The following is a 13,165-nucleotide window of genomic DNA, read 5'->3' on the forward strand; positions in this document are numbered from 1 at the left end:
GTGGGTGCTCTGTGAAGTCATTTTTATCTCTACTAAACTAAAGTGGCCACGGGACCTTGGGTGGGGACTTGCTGTGCTCTGAGCCTCAGTTTCCACATTCCTCACTGCACCTGCCAGGTCCTTAGGACCTCGCCCACTGCCCCCTCCTGACGCCTCCCTACACAGGGGCTTGTCCTGTTCAGGGTAGCTCCCTCGTGGCCCCTGGGTTGGAAGATGAAGCCACTGCACATCCTGATGTCTGAGTCAGAGGCCTGGCTGTCCTTGGGGCAGTTCTGCTGAGGACACCTTAGGAGCCTCTGCACTGCCCCCACACTCCCCTCCCGCTGCCTAGCAGGTCTCCCCAGGGACCTTCATGGGCCTCAACCTCTCCACTGCCATCTCTTCAGAGACCCCTTGAGAACCGTTTATAATCTGCGCCAGGAGCCCTGGTTCTAGTTTAGGGTTCTTTTGCCTATAAATGTGTGCTGTTGGGGTGGTCTGTCTCCCTCAGGCTGTCAGCTCCTGGACGGGGACCTGGCTGTTCCCAGCGGGAGTCCAGAGCCCCAGAACCGTGGCTGGACCTGGAGAGAGGGACGAGGGAGGACGGCAAGAGGTGGGAGAGCCGGGAAGGAGGAACCACCGAGCTAGGAAGGGGATCCTGGCCTGGAGGTGGGGCCGCGCTCCAGAACCCCGGGCTTCCCACGAGCTTCTGGGCGGCGGACCGGCCGGCAGGTGGCGGTGCGCGCTCGGCGTCGCGGGTGGCGCTGGGCCCGCCGAGTCCCCTCCTCCCGCCGCTCCCTCCCCTCACCGGCTCCTTTCTCTGCGCTCTTGCTCGCGCTCCCCAGCGCCCTCCCGCTCTCCCGGCCGCGGTCCCCTCGTCTGCGCCGCCCCGCCGCCGGCTCCGCCGCCGCCCCTGGCGACCATGGCGCACTGGGGGCCCTCGCGCGCCCCGAAGGGCACCGGCGGCCCCACCGCCCGAGCCCCGAGTCCTGGGGCTCCGCCGCCGCTGCGCTCGCCGCGCTTGCGGCCGCTCCTGCTGCTGCTGCTGCTGCTGGGCACTTGCGGGGCGGCGTGGCGCTCCCCCGAGCCCGGGCGCCTGGGTCCTCATGCCGAACTGACCCGGGCGCCACGGAGCCCTCCCGCGGGACGCGCGGAGCCCGGTGGCAGCGAGGACCGGCAGGCGCGCGGCACGGAGCCCGGGGCCCCGGGTCCAAGTCCAGGTCCTGCTCCGGGTCCCGGTGAGGAGGACGGCGCCACCGCCACGGGCTACCGGCGCTGGGAGCGGGCGGCGCCGCTGGCCGGAGTGGCTTCCCGGGCTCAGGTCTCGCTCATCAGCACGTCGTTCGTGCTCAAGGGGGACGCGACGCACAACCAGGCGATGGTGCACTGGACGGGCGAGAACAGCAGCGTAAGTGACCTCCACGCGCTCGCCGCGGCCCCTACCCGGGACACCACGGGACGCCCCGCCGGGACCGCCACGGCCCCCACCCAGACCCCCCTGTGGTCATCAGGGGCGTTCTTGGCGACTTGGGCACTTGGGTCACCTCGGCGGCGCCCCTACTGGCCTCTGGTCACCGGTTACTTGGGGAGAGGTCCTCAGATTCTTGCGCTTGTCTCACCGCAGGGGACATTCCCACAGATTTCGGGATCCTGGGCCACCTCCGATACTCCCCCGCTGGCCTCCAGGTCCTGGGTTATGGGGGAGGTCGCCAGGGGCTTCGGGAGCCTGCAGGTCCTCGAGGGTCACCCCAGCTCGGCGTTACCTCTCTCGCGCCCAGGCTCCGCCAGCTGAGCCTCGCGTTCCGGGATCCTTCCCTCCCTGGTCTACCCGGGACTCCGCGGTGGCGCCTCCGCAGGCTCTGGGACTTCCCCGGTCAGCTCGAATCCTATTCTAGGACTCTGGGATTTCTGGGTTACCCCTCTCCCTGGGGTTCCCTAGTGCGACCCGCGGCTGTCTTGAGCTCCTGCTGCCGGTCGCCCCGCCTGGATGCACTGGGGTCCGCGTACCCCCTTGGGTTCATCCCCACATTGTGCTGGGGACCTGTGTGAGGCTGGCACGGCAAACTCCCTGCCCTCCCCCCACGTTCCCGGCTACTCTGGCTTTGCTCCAGCTGGAAGTTTGCCACCTCTGTTGGGGACCTCCTGTTCCTCCACCCACAGCCTGGGGCTCCCACCCTTCCCAGATCCTGCCTCCTCTGGCCTTTGTTGGTGCGTGCAGGAGGCAGAGGGTCCCTTTAGATTATTCTCCTGGGGGCTGCCTCAGCCTCACTCCCCCTCACCCCCAAAAGGGCCGAGGGCCACTCTGAAGTCACCCTGGGGCAGCTCTGTGGGTCTCTGGTTTTGCAGTTTCCAGAGAAGGATGGGGGTAGGGAGGTGGCAACCATGAATCCCCAGAGGATGATACATTTGTATGCGGAGGGGAGACGGGAGCCTCCCCTCATTCCTGTGCCTTGCTATCTCCTGGGGTCCCCTAGGAGACCTCTTCTTGCTTCCCCAAGGGCCAGGGTTCCTATATGCATTGGCTGTGGCCTGGGTGGGGAACACTGGCCTCTGGAGCCAGGAAAGGGCATAATTTGGGCAGTCACTCGTGCCCATCTCCTCTGTCCGGCTTTGCTGGGCTATTCCCAGGCAGCTGTGATTTGTGCTGGAGGAGGGACGAGGTGGGCAGATGAATATGTTGGGGTAGGGGTAGGGGCAGCATTGAATGAATTTAGTCAGCCTAGAACCCAGCTCCCCAACCAGCCAGCGTCTATCAGGGTGCAGGTGCCAAGTGTCTGGTCTTGGGTCATTCGTGGCATCTCCAGCCTGACTAGCAGCCCTTCGAGGGCAGAGCTGGCTCCCTGGGTGCAGTGGGCCAGCAGGGGGCAGTCAGGGTGCCGGCTGGGGTGCCTTGCAGAGGTGGCAGGTGCCACCTCCCTAGAAGAGCACTGGGAGTGTTCTCTCCACCTGCACCTTGAGAGAGGGGTCAGATGCCAGGTGTCCTTGTGAACAAACGGTGTCTGCTGTACCATCAGCTCTAACTCAGGTGGAAAGGTAACCCAGAAACTGAGAGCTCAAAGGACCAAATAAACACAAAAAGCAAATCCCGCAGGGCCAGAAAGCTCTAATGCCCTACCCCATCTGCCGAGGTGGTTGATCCTGAAGCTTGCTCCTGCCCCTTTGTCGTTTAGCTTCCTGGGGAGGGGGTGGAGGAGCCCCATGGGAGGGGGCAGGCTAGCTGTCTTTGGGATAGGCTGACACCCAGCCTGCCTCTGACCTGACCTCACAGTCCCGGTGCAGGGCAGCTGCCTGGGAGGGAGTTGAGGAGGGAGCTTGGGCCAGCAGGGATGGGGTCCTGGGGGTGGGGGGGCAGTCAGAGGAGCCTGTGTGGCTTTGCTCCTTGAGGGCGGCAGCTGGGTTGGGTGACTCCTCTGTGACTGGGTGGGCTTGCGTCCTCACTGCTGGCAGGTGTGTGTGTGTCTTGGGGTGGGCGGTCCTGAGTGGGGGGCAATGTTGGCTTCTCTTTCGCGAGGACAGAAAGTCCAAGGAACCAGAGAGGAGTTTTAAGGGATGGATGTCCTCTGGCCAGCATGAGGCGAGGGGCAGGGGTGAGGTGTGGCACACGGGGCATAGCCTGACACTTAGCAAACACTCGGGAAGTAGAAGCCAGGACACCCTCATTGTGAGTAGTGGGTGTGGGTGTCTGTGGGGTCAGATGCTGGACCAGGCATTGGGCTTCAGCACCTTCCACTCCTGCCTCTCCCACACACCCGTTCTCCGGACTGGGCAGTCACGGAAGACCTTATCATCCTGCACCTTGGGATCCTGCAGGAATTTTACCTCGCCTGAGAAAACTCAGAAGAGGCAAGCAGCCCGTTACCTCGAGCTAACTAAGTAAAACTGCTTTAAAAGAAAAAAATCACTGCCTTAGTGCCTGTTGCGTGCGTAGTATTGTTTTTTCAGCACACGACGTGTCTTAGAAATGTACTCTGCTCCCTCTAGTCTCATCTTGCAACCACAGGACTAAAGATTGTAGCCGGGATTTGGCAGTGGGTTTCACGTCTGCTTGAAAGCACCATCTTTGAAAGCTACAACCAGACAGAAACTCACACAGCTGGTTTGCCGAGCAGTCTTCCTAACGTTTTATTTCCTTTAACTTGCTCACCGCCCTCTGCAGATGTGGTCAACATGAACAGAGAGCGTGTTTACTTTACCATATCAGGTGTTCTTCAAAATTAAAAGGACCATTTGATGAGGGGGATGGACTTTAAAACATGGCATTTGAGAGCATCCCGCAAGAAGGAGTTCCAGGATTTAAGCCCCCATCGCTGCAGCTGCGTTAACATTATGTGGGTTTTCCTTCCAACGGCTTGGTTCTGCCTGCTCCCATGGCGATAGAGAAGGGGACTTGCTTGCAAGTTCAAACACTGCCTCCCTGTCTGATGTTTAGCTATAGAAACAAATTGTTATGTGTAAAATTAATGTTTCATTGAAACATTGCGTTTTTATGGATCTAGAGTGGGCTGTGCACACACAGCTCCGGGTTTTGCATCTCCGGAGCTGCCCTTGGAGGCAGCGGTGCTATTTGAAGGTGGATAAATATTACAGAGTGTGGCTCTCAGCCTCTGGGGTTGTGGTTTCATGTTATTCCTATGGGGAATGTACTGTGCCCCGTCCTGTTCTTAATGTTTCTGGGAAATCGTGGGCTTATTGTGCTTATTTTAAGCACAGCTCACCTGGGCTCCTTCCCACAAGGCACTTGATCCTCAACTTTGAAGCTGAATGTATCATTTGACTTGAACGTGAGCTTCCTGCAGCCTGGTCCAGTTTGTTCACCTCTGTCATTGTTCCCCAAGAAGATCAGTACCTCCCTCCCCTCTCCTCTTTCCCCTCCCCCCTCCCATCCCCTGTCTCCTGTCCCGTCCCCTCACTCCCCTCCCTCCCTTCCCTCCCCTCCCTCCCCTCCCTCCCCTCCCTCCCCTCTCTCCCCTCCCCCCTCCCTCCCCTCCCTCCCCTCTCTCCCCTCTCCTCTCTCCCCTCCCCCCTCCCTCTCCTCTCCTCCCTCCCCTCCCCCCTCCCTCCCCTCCCTCCCCTCTCTCTCCTCTCTCCCCTCCCCCTCCCTCTCCTCTCCTCCCTCCCCTCCCCCCTCCCTCCCCTCCCTCCCCTCTCTCTCCTCCCTCCCCTCCCCCCTCCCTCTCCTCCCTCCCCTCCCTCCCCTCTCTCCCCTCCCTCCCCTCCCTCCCCTCTCTCCCCTCCCCTCCTCTCCCTCCCCTCTCTCCCCTCCCCTCCCTCTCTTCCCCTCCCCTCCCTCTCTTCCCCTCCCCTCCCTCTCTTCCCCTCCCCTCCCTCTCTTCCCCTCCCCTCGTGCTTCCTTCTCCCTCCCTTCCCTCTGCCCATTTCCCAAATCTGCTCTGTGCTGTGCCACATGGTTGGTGCTATCCAAGGCAGTTGAATGCTGAGGTGATTCTGAGCAGATTACCCATACTCTCTGTTCTGCAATCTTGATGAACCCGATATTTGTGTATACTTTATACCCAGAGAGCTAGAGCTACACGTCAGAAGAGCTTCTCAAACTTGTTTCTCTGAGTTAAGAGGTCAAGAACTAGCGGTCTGTGGCAGCATCTTCTACTATAGTACCTGTGGCCTCTCCCCAGGTTTGCGTGAGATTTCCGTCATGACATCTGCCAGGTGTCGAGTTCCGTGAGGGCAGGTGAATTCTCTTTCTAGGGCTGCCAGGGCAAAGTGCCACAGACTCTGTGACTGAAACAACAGAAATGTATTTTCTTGCAGTCCTGGAGGCTGGACATCAGAGATCAAGGTATTGTTCAGGTTGGTTCCTTCTGAGGCCTCTCTCCTGGCCTTGCCATGCCGCCTTCTCCCGTGTCTCCACATGGTCTTACTTCTGTGTGTGTCTGTGCCCTCATCTCCTTTTCTTGTAAGAGCACCAGTCATACTGGATCAGGGCTTGTTCTAACCACCTCATTTTAACTTAGTTATCTCTTTAAAGGCTCTGCTTCCAAATACAGTCACATTTTGAAGTGCTAGGGATTAGGACTTCAACGTATGTATTTTGGTGGGGGGACACAGTTCAGACCCTGATAGCAGGGAAGAGGTCTTAGCTTCCTTTGCATCCCCTGAGTTTAGTAGTGGATCTTGGAGTAGTCTAGTGGGAGATGAACATGAACTGCTAGGATATGAGGGGGCGAGTGTCACCCTCCCCTGATAATGCTGATGGCAAAATCAGGGAAGACTGCATGGAAGAGGCGGCATCAAGGCTGGCCTAAAGAATGAGTAGGTGAAGTATATAGGAGATGGAGAACATTCCAGAAAAACAACATTCCAACTTGAGCAAGGTCTGGGGGGTAGGAATTTTGAAGGTGTGTGTGTGTTATATAAAGTGAGAGTGAATGCATTATGCATGGAGACAAATCAGAGAAAAGAAGTTTGGAAAAAACAGATTCAAAAGCTCCCGACGGACCCCAGATGTGAGGCTGAAGAGTCAATGTGGTGGTGAGGTGTGGTGGACATTGCAATGGCTTCAGAGACAGCCTGCCCGGGTCTGTATCCTGGCCCTGCTGCTCTCTGGCTCTGGGATCCAGGCAAATGGACTAAATCCTCTGGACTTCAGTGACCATATCTTGAAAATGGGAGAAGTAAGGCTCACAGGTTTGCGGTGCAGGTGAAGTGAGATCTTCCATGTGAAACGCTCAGATCAGAGACTGGCCCACAGCAGGAGCTCAGCAAATGACATCAAGAAAGAGCCCTGAGGCAGGGTGGGGGATGGGGCTGGTAAGGGCTGCAGGGTGAGACATCTGGACAGAGGCTCAGGGAGGAGCTGCTGCCAGGGGGAGGCGTGGACCGGGGCTGTGGAGGGGGCTGAGGGAGAGGACAGTGGATTGGGGAGAGGTGCGTGGCTGGATGCAGAGGATGTGGCTGCCTTGGCTCTGCAGGCCTCTCTCTGTCCTGAGTGGTGCTGGGCTTCTAGGCTCCAGACCAACCTCCAGAGTGCAGAGACCATGTGAGTTCTTAAATGAGCGGGTTCAAATCCATGACAAAGCTGACCTGTAGTCTTGTGTCTGATGCTTGTGGTTTTGTGATGTCAACTCCAGTCCACCTTAGAGGACAGCTTGGTGGCTCCAAGCGCGGGGTTTTGCATTTAAGTCTGCTGAACTTGCCATGCGTTACCATGGAATTCTAGGCCCCCATGGTGTGGGCCTCCCAGCACTAGGGGTGGGGGCTGGATTGGAGCCCGAGGTGTGGCCCCTGGTGGCTGAGCTGTGGCTGGTCAGCCTGTGAGTACTGGGCCTCCGTCTAGAGGCAGTGCATCTCTGTCGTGACAGCTCATCACCGAGGGTGTCCAGCGGCCACCTGGAGAGAGACAGAAGTAGGCAGAGGTCAAGGGATGTGGTGACCAGGGCTGAGTGCCTGTCATACTTGCTGCCAGGAGCTGGCTGCTGGCGGGGCAAGCCTGTCCGGGACCCTGGGCCTGGCGGCTGGATGAAGAACCATGAGGGAGCCAGGGACTCTGTGTGGAGAGAGGCAGCAGCACATGGGGACATGCAGAGGGCGGGCTGAGTCTAGGGAAGTCTCAGCGTGCAAACCGCAGGCTCGAAAGTTGACCCAGGGCTTCTGCCCTCGCCCCAGTCACTGGACATTCAGAGCGTGGGTTGAGAGCTCCCAGCAGGAATGGGAGGGTGTTGTGCCCAGAACCCTCCACGTGGCCTCACATTTGCCTCCAAATCAGCTGCTTTTAGGGCAAAGGTAAGAAGCAGCCGCAGGCCTCGTTTCCTGGGTGCTTACCCATGGGGTCTGCTGAGTGCACTGCGCAGAAGTCCCTGTCCTTCTGATTCTCCTCTGAGCCACGAGGATGGGGAGCCGTGCTCTCTCTCTGCTCTCTCTCGACTTGGGCCCTCGTTTGGTCATCGTGTTTCAGGTGTCAGCCCTGGGGTGCAGAGGAAGGGCCTGGAGCCAGTGGATGGACTCCTTCTCTTGAAGTGCTTGTGGCCCAAAGTGGGGGTGGGGTGGGGCAGAGAGCCCCAGGGATGCAATTCAGGAGGAGTGAGGTGGGGCCGGTGTGGAGGCACAGGTACGGGGAGGACAAGGCGGGGCGGGGAAGCTCAGTTCACCTGGGGAGCGGTCACATGGGCCACAGGTGGAGGAGGATGAGGATGGCTGACAAGGCTGGGGAGGTGGGACTGAGGGGGGCAGCAGAGATCTCTGGGCTGCAGAGAGCAGGTGGGCTGGTGGAGGGGCTGCCCGTGGCCATTGCCTGTGCCGTGAAGCAGGGGCTGTCTGAGTGGGGCTCCTGCCCACGGTGTTTCCTGGCTGGGGTCCGAGGGAGGCTTTTGCTGTGGTCTGGCTTGCACAGACCCACTCCGTGGCCTGGGTGGTGCGGGCCTGCTCAGGGATGGGGAACTGCCTTTGTTTGTGTTCTCATCCAAGTTTAGCAGGTGAGACCTTGACTGTGGATCCCCCACGTTCTGTCCTCTCTTGTGTACCCCCTCAAGTGCTGGTCTGTTCCTGTCGCTTCTGAGGACCCCTGAGAAGCTCCCAAACCCACTCTCCCACTCCTGCAATCAGTTCACCTGACCTAAGTTACCCTGCCTCGCTGGGTCCTTGCCTGAGGGGCCAGCGCTCCTGGGAATGTGAGCAGGAGGGGTGATGGGATAGAAACCCAGCTTTCCCACCCCTCTGGTGCACAGTGGGGAAGCGCAGAGCTGGGGGCGGCTGGATTGTCTTCAGCTGCCCCACGTGCAGGGCAGCGATGTGGATGGGCTCTCGTGCTGCTCTGGAGGCCCTGATCCCTCCTCGCTAGAAGTGCTCAAAAGGAGGCTCCATGTCCATGCTGCAGGCCACTGCAGGGGCTTTCGGCTTGCGGGGGAAGCGGGACCACCAGTGGCTGACTGAGGGGTCCAGAGTTGTGGTTGTGAGCCTAGATCCCAGCTGGACCCAGGGGTGCGGTCCATGCTGCTCTGTTGCCTCTGGCTCTGACCCCTGGGTCCCTCCCCTGCCCTCCAACATGCTGGTGCTGCTTTCCCTCTCCTCCCTGGCGAATCCTGGGTTATCTCCCTGCATCGCTCAGCTGGGCGCTCACCCCTCCCTTCCCATCATGCTGGCCACCCACGTACCCACTCTTCCCCAGGCATCAGTTTCCCCATCTGTAAGATGAGCGTCAGGACTAGACCATCTCCAAGGTCACTACCAACCCGGACGTTGTCTATGTGTAGTACACATTTGCTGATTTATTTGTATTTTATTTATATGAATGGAGACAGGAATGAAGTAGAAGAGACTTTGGAATGCCCAGCCCAAGAACCTCACTACAGCCTCTTTCAAGTAGTCACGAAGGAGGCAGATTTCCATGAGAGTTGAACTTCAGGAACGGCTGGTCTCACCCGAGCCTGCTGTTCATGCTTGGATGAGGACTGAACCTCTCTGAGCCTTTTTCCTAATTTATCAAATGAGGATAATGGTTTCTGTGTGTCAGGCCAGTGCTGGGGCCACGCGCTCCATAGATGGGGGCCTGGCCAGCAGACCCACCAATGTCCTCCTTCATCTTGTTTCCTAAGAGTGTTGACCTCACTTGCATCTTCACTGTCTTCTTGAAACTAGCTTAAGGCCCAGCTCGTGGTAGCTGTTGGCCTTAGCTCTTTACCGAGCTTCTGTGTGCCTAGCGCTGTTAGGTGCTGAGGATACAGTGAGCCTGCCCGGGTGACATGTTTGGTCTGGACAGGAATTCATCCCAGCGCATTCTACGTGCTGTGTGAGTCTGCGCTGGGGAAGTCTGGGAAGGTTTCCTGGAGGAGGTGAAGATGGAGCTGCTCCGCAGGATGAGTAGATCCCGGGCTGAGGAGCAGGTTGGGATGGTGAGAATATTAAGGCTGAAGGAGAGGCCTGGGGGCTGGAGCAGCTTGGAGCGCCCATGGGCAGAGGAGAGACTCGGCTGTTGATCAAGAAGCCTGGCTCGAAGGCATGGAGACAGCCCTGTTAATAAAGTTCCTGAGCACATTTCACAAATCCACTTTTACTTTAATAAAGGGCGATTTAATTTGTAGTTGCATGGAGGTTCCTGAGAGTATTCTAAAGAGGTCATAAATTAGCCTCATTCCTCGGCACGCCCCTCAGATGAGAAGGCAGCCCAGAGCTTGCGTGGGCCTCTCGGCGTAGCCATTACTTTATTTTATGGTGATTTTTCAGAGTCAGGCTAAGACTTGTGCAGATGATTCGAAGGAGGGCAGGCTGGAGTGACGGGCAGATCAGCTGGGACGCTGCAGAGAATCCCTGTGCCTTTTCTGGTGCAGGAAGAAACGGAGGGGAAGCTTGTACGTTGCCTCCTCTCTGGGGGCTGCCTTGTCTTTCTTTTTTTCGTACTCTAAAGGATAAGTTGTTTATAGGTTCTTGCCAACGGCCCACTTTGTCCTCGCCCCTCCTTCGTTCCTAGTTTGGGTGGGTGCTGTATGGATTGCAGGGATGCTGATGAACTGAGAAGCCTGGCTGTGGCTGCAGCTGCTGTTCCTGACCAACGTCTTCCCCTTTTGGAAGTCCAGGGAGCAGAGATCCCTGGCTCTGGCCACCGGGAGGGCAAGGTCTGTAGCATTGGAAGGTGAAGGCATGTGTTCTGCATTGCTTCACATCCTGCTTTTTCTTGGAAAGCCCCGTCCTGGATGTGAGCTTGGATTCTGGGTGTAAAAGAAGTGCAGACTTGGGTCTGTCAGTCTAAGTGGATGGTGGGGGTGGGAATGCCCTGTACCACTCTCCCTGCTCCCAGCAGGTTCCCACGGACCATCCCTGACCTGCTCTGCAAGGTTGTAAAACACAGACTTAGGCAACTGGCTCGCTGCTGATTGATATACAGCCCGCTGAGGGCAGCAGCAACGTCTTTTCCATTCAGCCCATGACTTGGACAGCTTCCCAGTAGGCATATGGTGCTCGTCACCTGTATTCCAGTTAAGCTCCATTTGTCATTAAAAAATGGAATAGGGATACTTGAGTGAGTGAGGACTCTCCTGGAAAGACTGGAAAAAAAATGTAAAACTCCAGTGTCCTTTTGAGGTGGAAAAGCTCCTTCTTATTTTGCATTTCTGTAGCAGTCAGTTACTGTATTTGCACAGAAAATTACAATCATTTAATTAGTTTCTTCTCACACCAGCTCGAAGATCTTAAAATAACAGCACTCTCTTTCCTTAGTAATTTTCTTGCAAAAGCAGATCATTTCCTGCAATGTTGAGCTTGCCTTCACTCATACCGAGCACATCACTTGCAAGTCACCATTTCCCAATGCTCAGATAAATGAAGTTCAAATTAGAGAAAGAAAAGAGCCAGGCAGAGTGTGGCCGCTTCCATTCAGATCAATTTTAATTCAGAAAGAATTCTTTATGAGGCTTTTTCGCCGTGCATATTTCTGAAGCATCAGAAGTAGAGATAGCATCTCCCAGGCCTCAGCCGGGGAGATCCGGCAGTTAGGATCACCTCCCAGCTTCTGCTTCTGATGTAATTTAACTTAGAATAATAATCCCTCACTATTTACATGGAACTGCTGATTAGTAATAATAAAGTTAAAAATCACAGCCCTGCCGGGCGCGGTGGCTCATACCTGTAATCCCAGCACTTTGGGAGCCTGAGGCGGGCGGATCACGAGGTCAGGAGATCGAGACCATCCTGGCTAACACGGTGAAACCCCGTCTCTACTAAAAATGCAAAAACTTAGCCGGGCGTGGTGGTGCGCGCCTGTAGTCCCAGCTACTCGGAGGCCTGAGGCAGGAGAATGGCGAATGGCGTGAACCCGGGAGGTGGAGCTTGCAGTGAGCCCAGATTACACCACTGACCTCCAGCCTGGGCGACAGAGTGAGACTCCGTCTCAAAAAAAAAAAAACAAAAAACAAATCACAGCCCCCATCTAGGTGCCGAATGCTGTGTCAGGCATGTCACACCCACTTGTTTTATTTGCTCCTAAAGAGAGACCTACACAGTAGATACCATGATTATATGCATTTTACGGCTGTGGAAAATAAGGCTCGGCACGGTGGGAGGACTTGCCCCTAGTCACACAGCTAGTGGGGACCCGAGATGTGGTTTGAATTCCTTTGCTCTTGAGCCCGAGTTCTTTTTAAAATTCTTTTTTCTGGCCGGGCGCGGTGGCTCATGCCTGTTATTCCAATATTTTGGGAGGCCGAGGCAGGCGGATTACCTGAGGTCAGGAGTTTGAGACCAGCCTGGCCAACATGGTGAAAATTTGTAAAAATACAAAATTAGCCGGGCCAGGTGGCGGGCGCCTGTAATCCCAGCTACTCAGGAGGCTGAGGCAGGAGAATCACTTGAACCCGGGAGATGAAGATTGCAGTGAGCTGAGATCATGCCACTGCACTCTGGCCTGGGTGACAGAGCAAGACTCTGCCTCAAAAAAAAAAAAAAATTCTTTTTACTTTATTACTGTTTTTAAAATTGTGATAAAATATATGTAACATAAATTCACTGTCTTAATACTTTTTAAGTGTATGGTTCTAGGGGCATTTAATTCATTCATATTGTCACGCACCTGTCACCACCATTCTTCCCCAGAACGTTCTCATCTTCCCAAATGGAAACTCTGCCCCTCTTAAACACTAACCCCCATCACCCCTCCGCTAGCTCCTGCCACTCACAGTCTACTTTCTGTCTCTATGAATTTGATGCTCTAATGACCTCATATAGGTGGAACCATACACATTTGTCATTTTGTGTCTGCTTTATTTCACTCAGCATCATGTCCGGAAGGTTCGCCCAGGCTGTGGCAGGTGCCAGAATTTCCTTCCTTTTTTATGGCTGAGTACTATTCCACCGTCTGGACAGAACACATTTTCCTGCCTTCGTGTGTCTGCGGATGGACGTTTGCGTTGTTTCCACCTTTTGGCTGGTGTGAATTAGGCTGCTGTGAACATGGGTGTGCAGATATTTTTTCGAGTCCCTGCTTTCAGTCCTTTTGGGTAAATGCCCAGAAGTGGGATTGCTGGATCATATGGTAATTCTAGGTCAATTTTTTTTTCTTCTTGAGACCGGGTCTTGCTCTGTTGCCCAGGCTGGAGTGCAGTGATGCGGTCACAGCTCACTGCAGCCTCAACCTCCCCCGATTAAGTGATTCTCTCACCTCACCCTCCCAAATAGCTGGGACTACAGGTGCACACCACCACACGTGGCTAATTTTTGTGTTTTTTAATAGAGATGGGGGTTT

At 56.2% G+C, this 13,165-nt stretch overlaps 1 protein-coding gene across 4 annotated transcripts in view; it reads left to right on the top strand.

Annotated features, from left to right (window-relative positions):
- Positions 1–787: 787 nt before the first annotated feature.
- Positions 788–13,165, top strand: part of SORCS2 (sortilin related VPS10 domain containing receptor 2) — a 550,792-nt gene continuing 538,414 nt past the window's right edge. For 3 of the 4 annotated variants that reach the window (XM_073012528.1, XM_073012527.1, XM_073012529.1), the window contains exon 1: positions 789–1,387. In XM_073012528.1, coding sequence (XP_072868629.1) covers positions 902–1,387 — 486 coding nt within the window. In that variant the 5' untranslated portion in view covers positions 789–901. Of the gene's footprint in view, positions 1,388–13,165 lie in introns of all 4 variants that reach the window. The other variant, XM_073012526.1, reaches the window with a different exon arrangement.

The sequence above is a fragment of the Chlorocebus sabaeus genome, chromosome 27 (assembly GCF_047675955.1).
Source record: "Chlorocebus sabaeus isolate Y175 chromosome 27, mChlSab1.0.hap1, whole genome shotgun sequence".
NCBI classification, from domain to species: domain Eukaryota; kingdom Metazoa; phylum Chordata; class Mammalia; order Primates; family Cercopithecidae; genus Chlorocebus; species Chlorocebus sabaeus.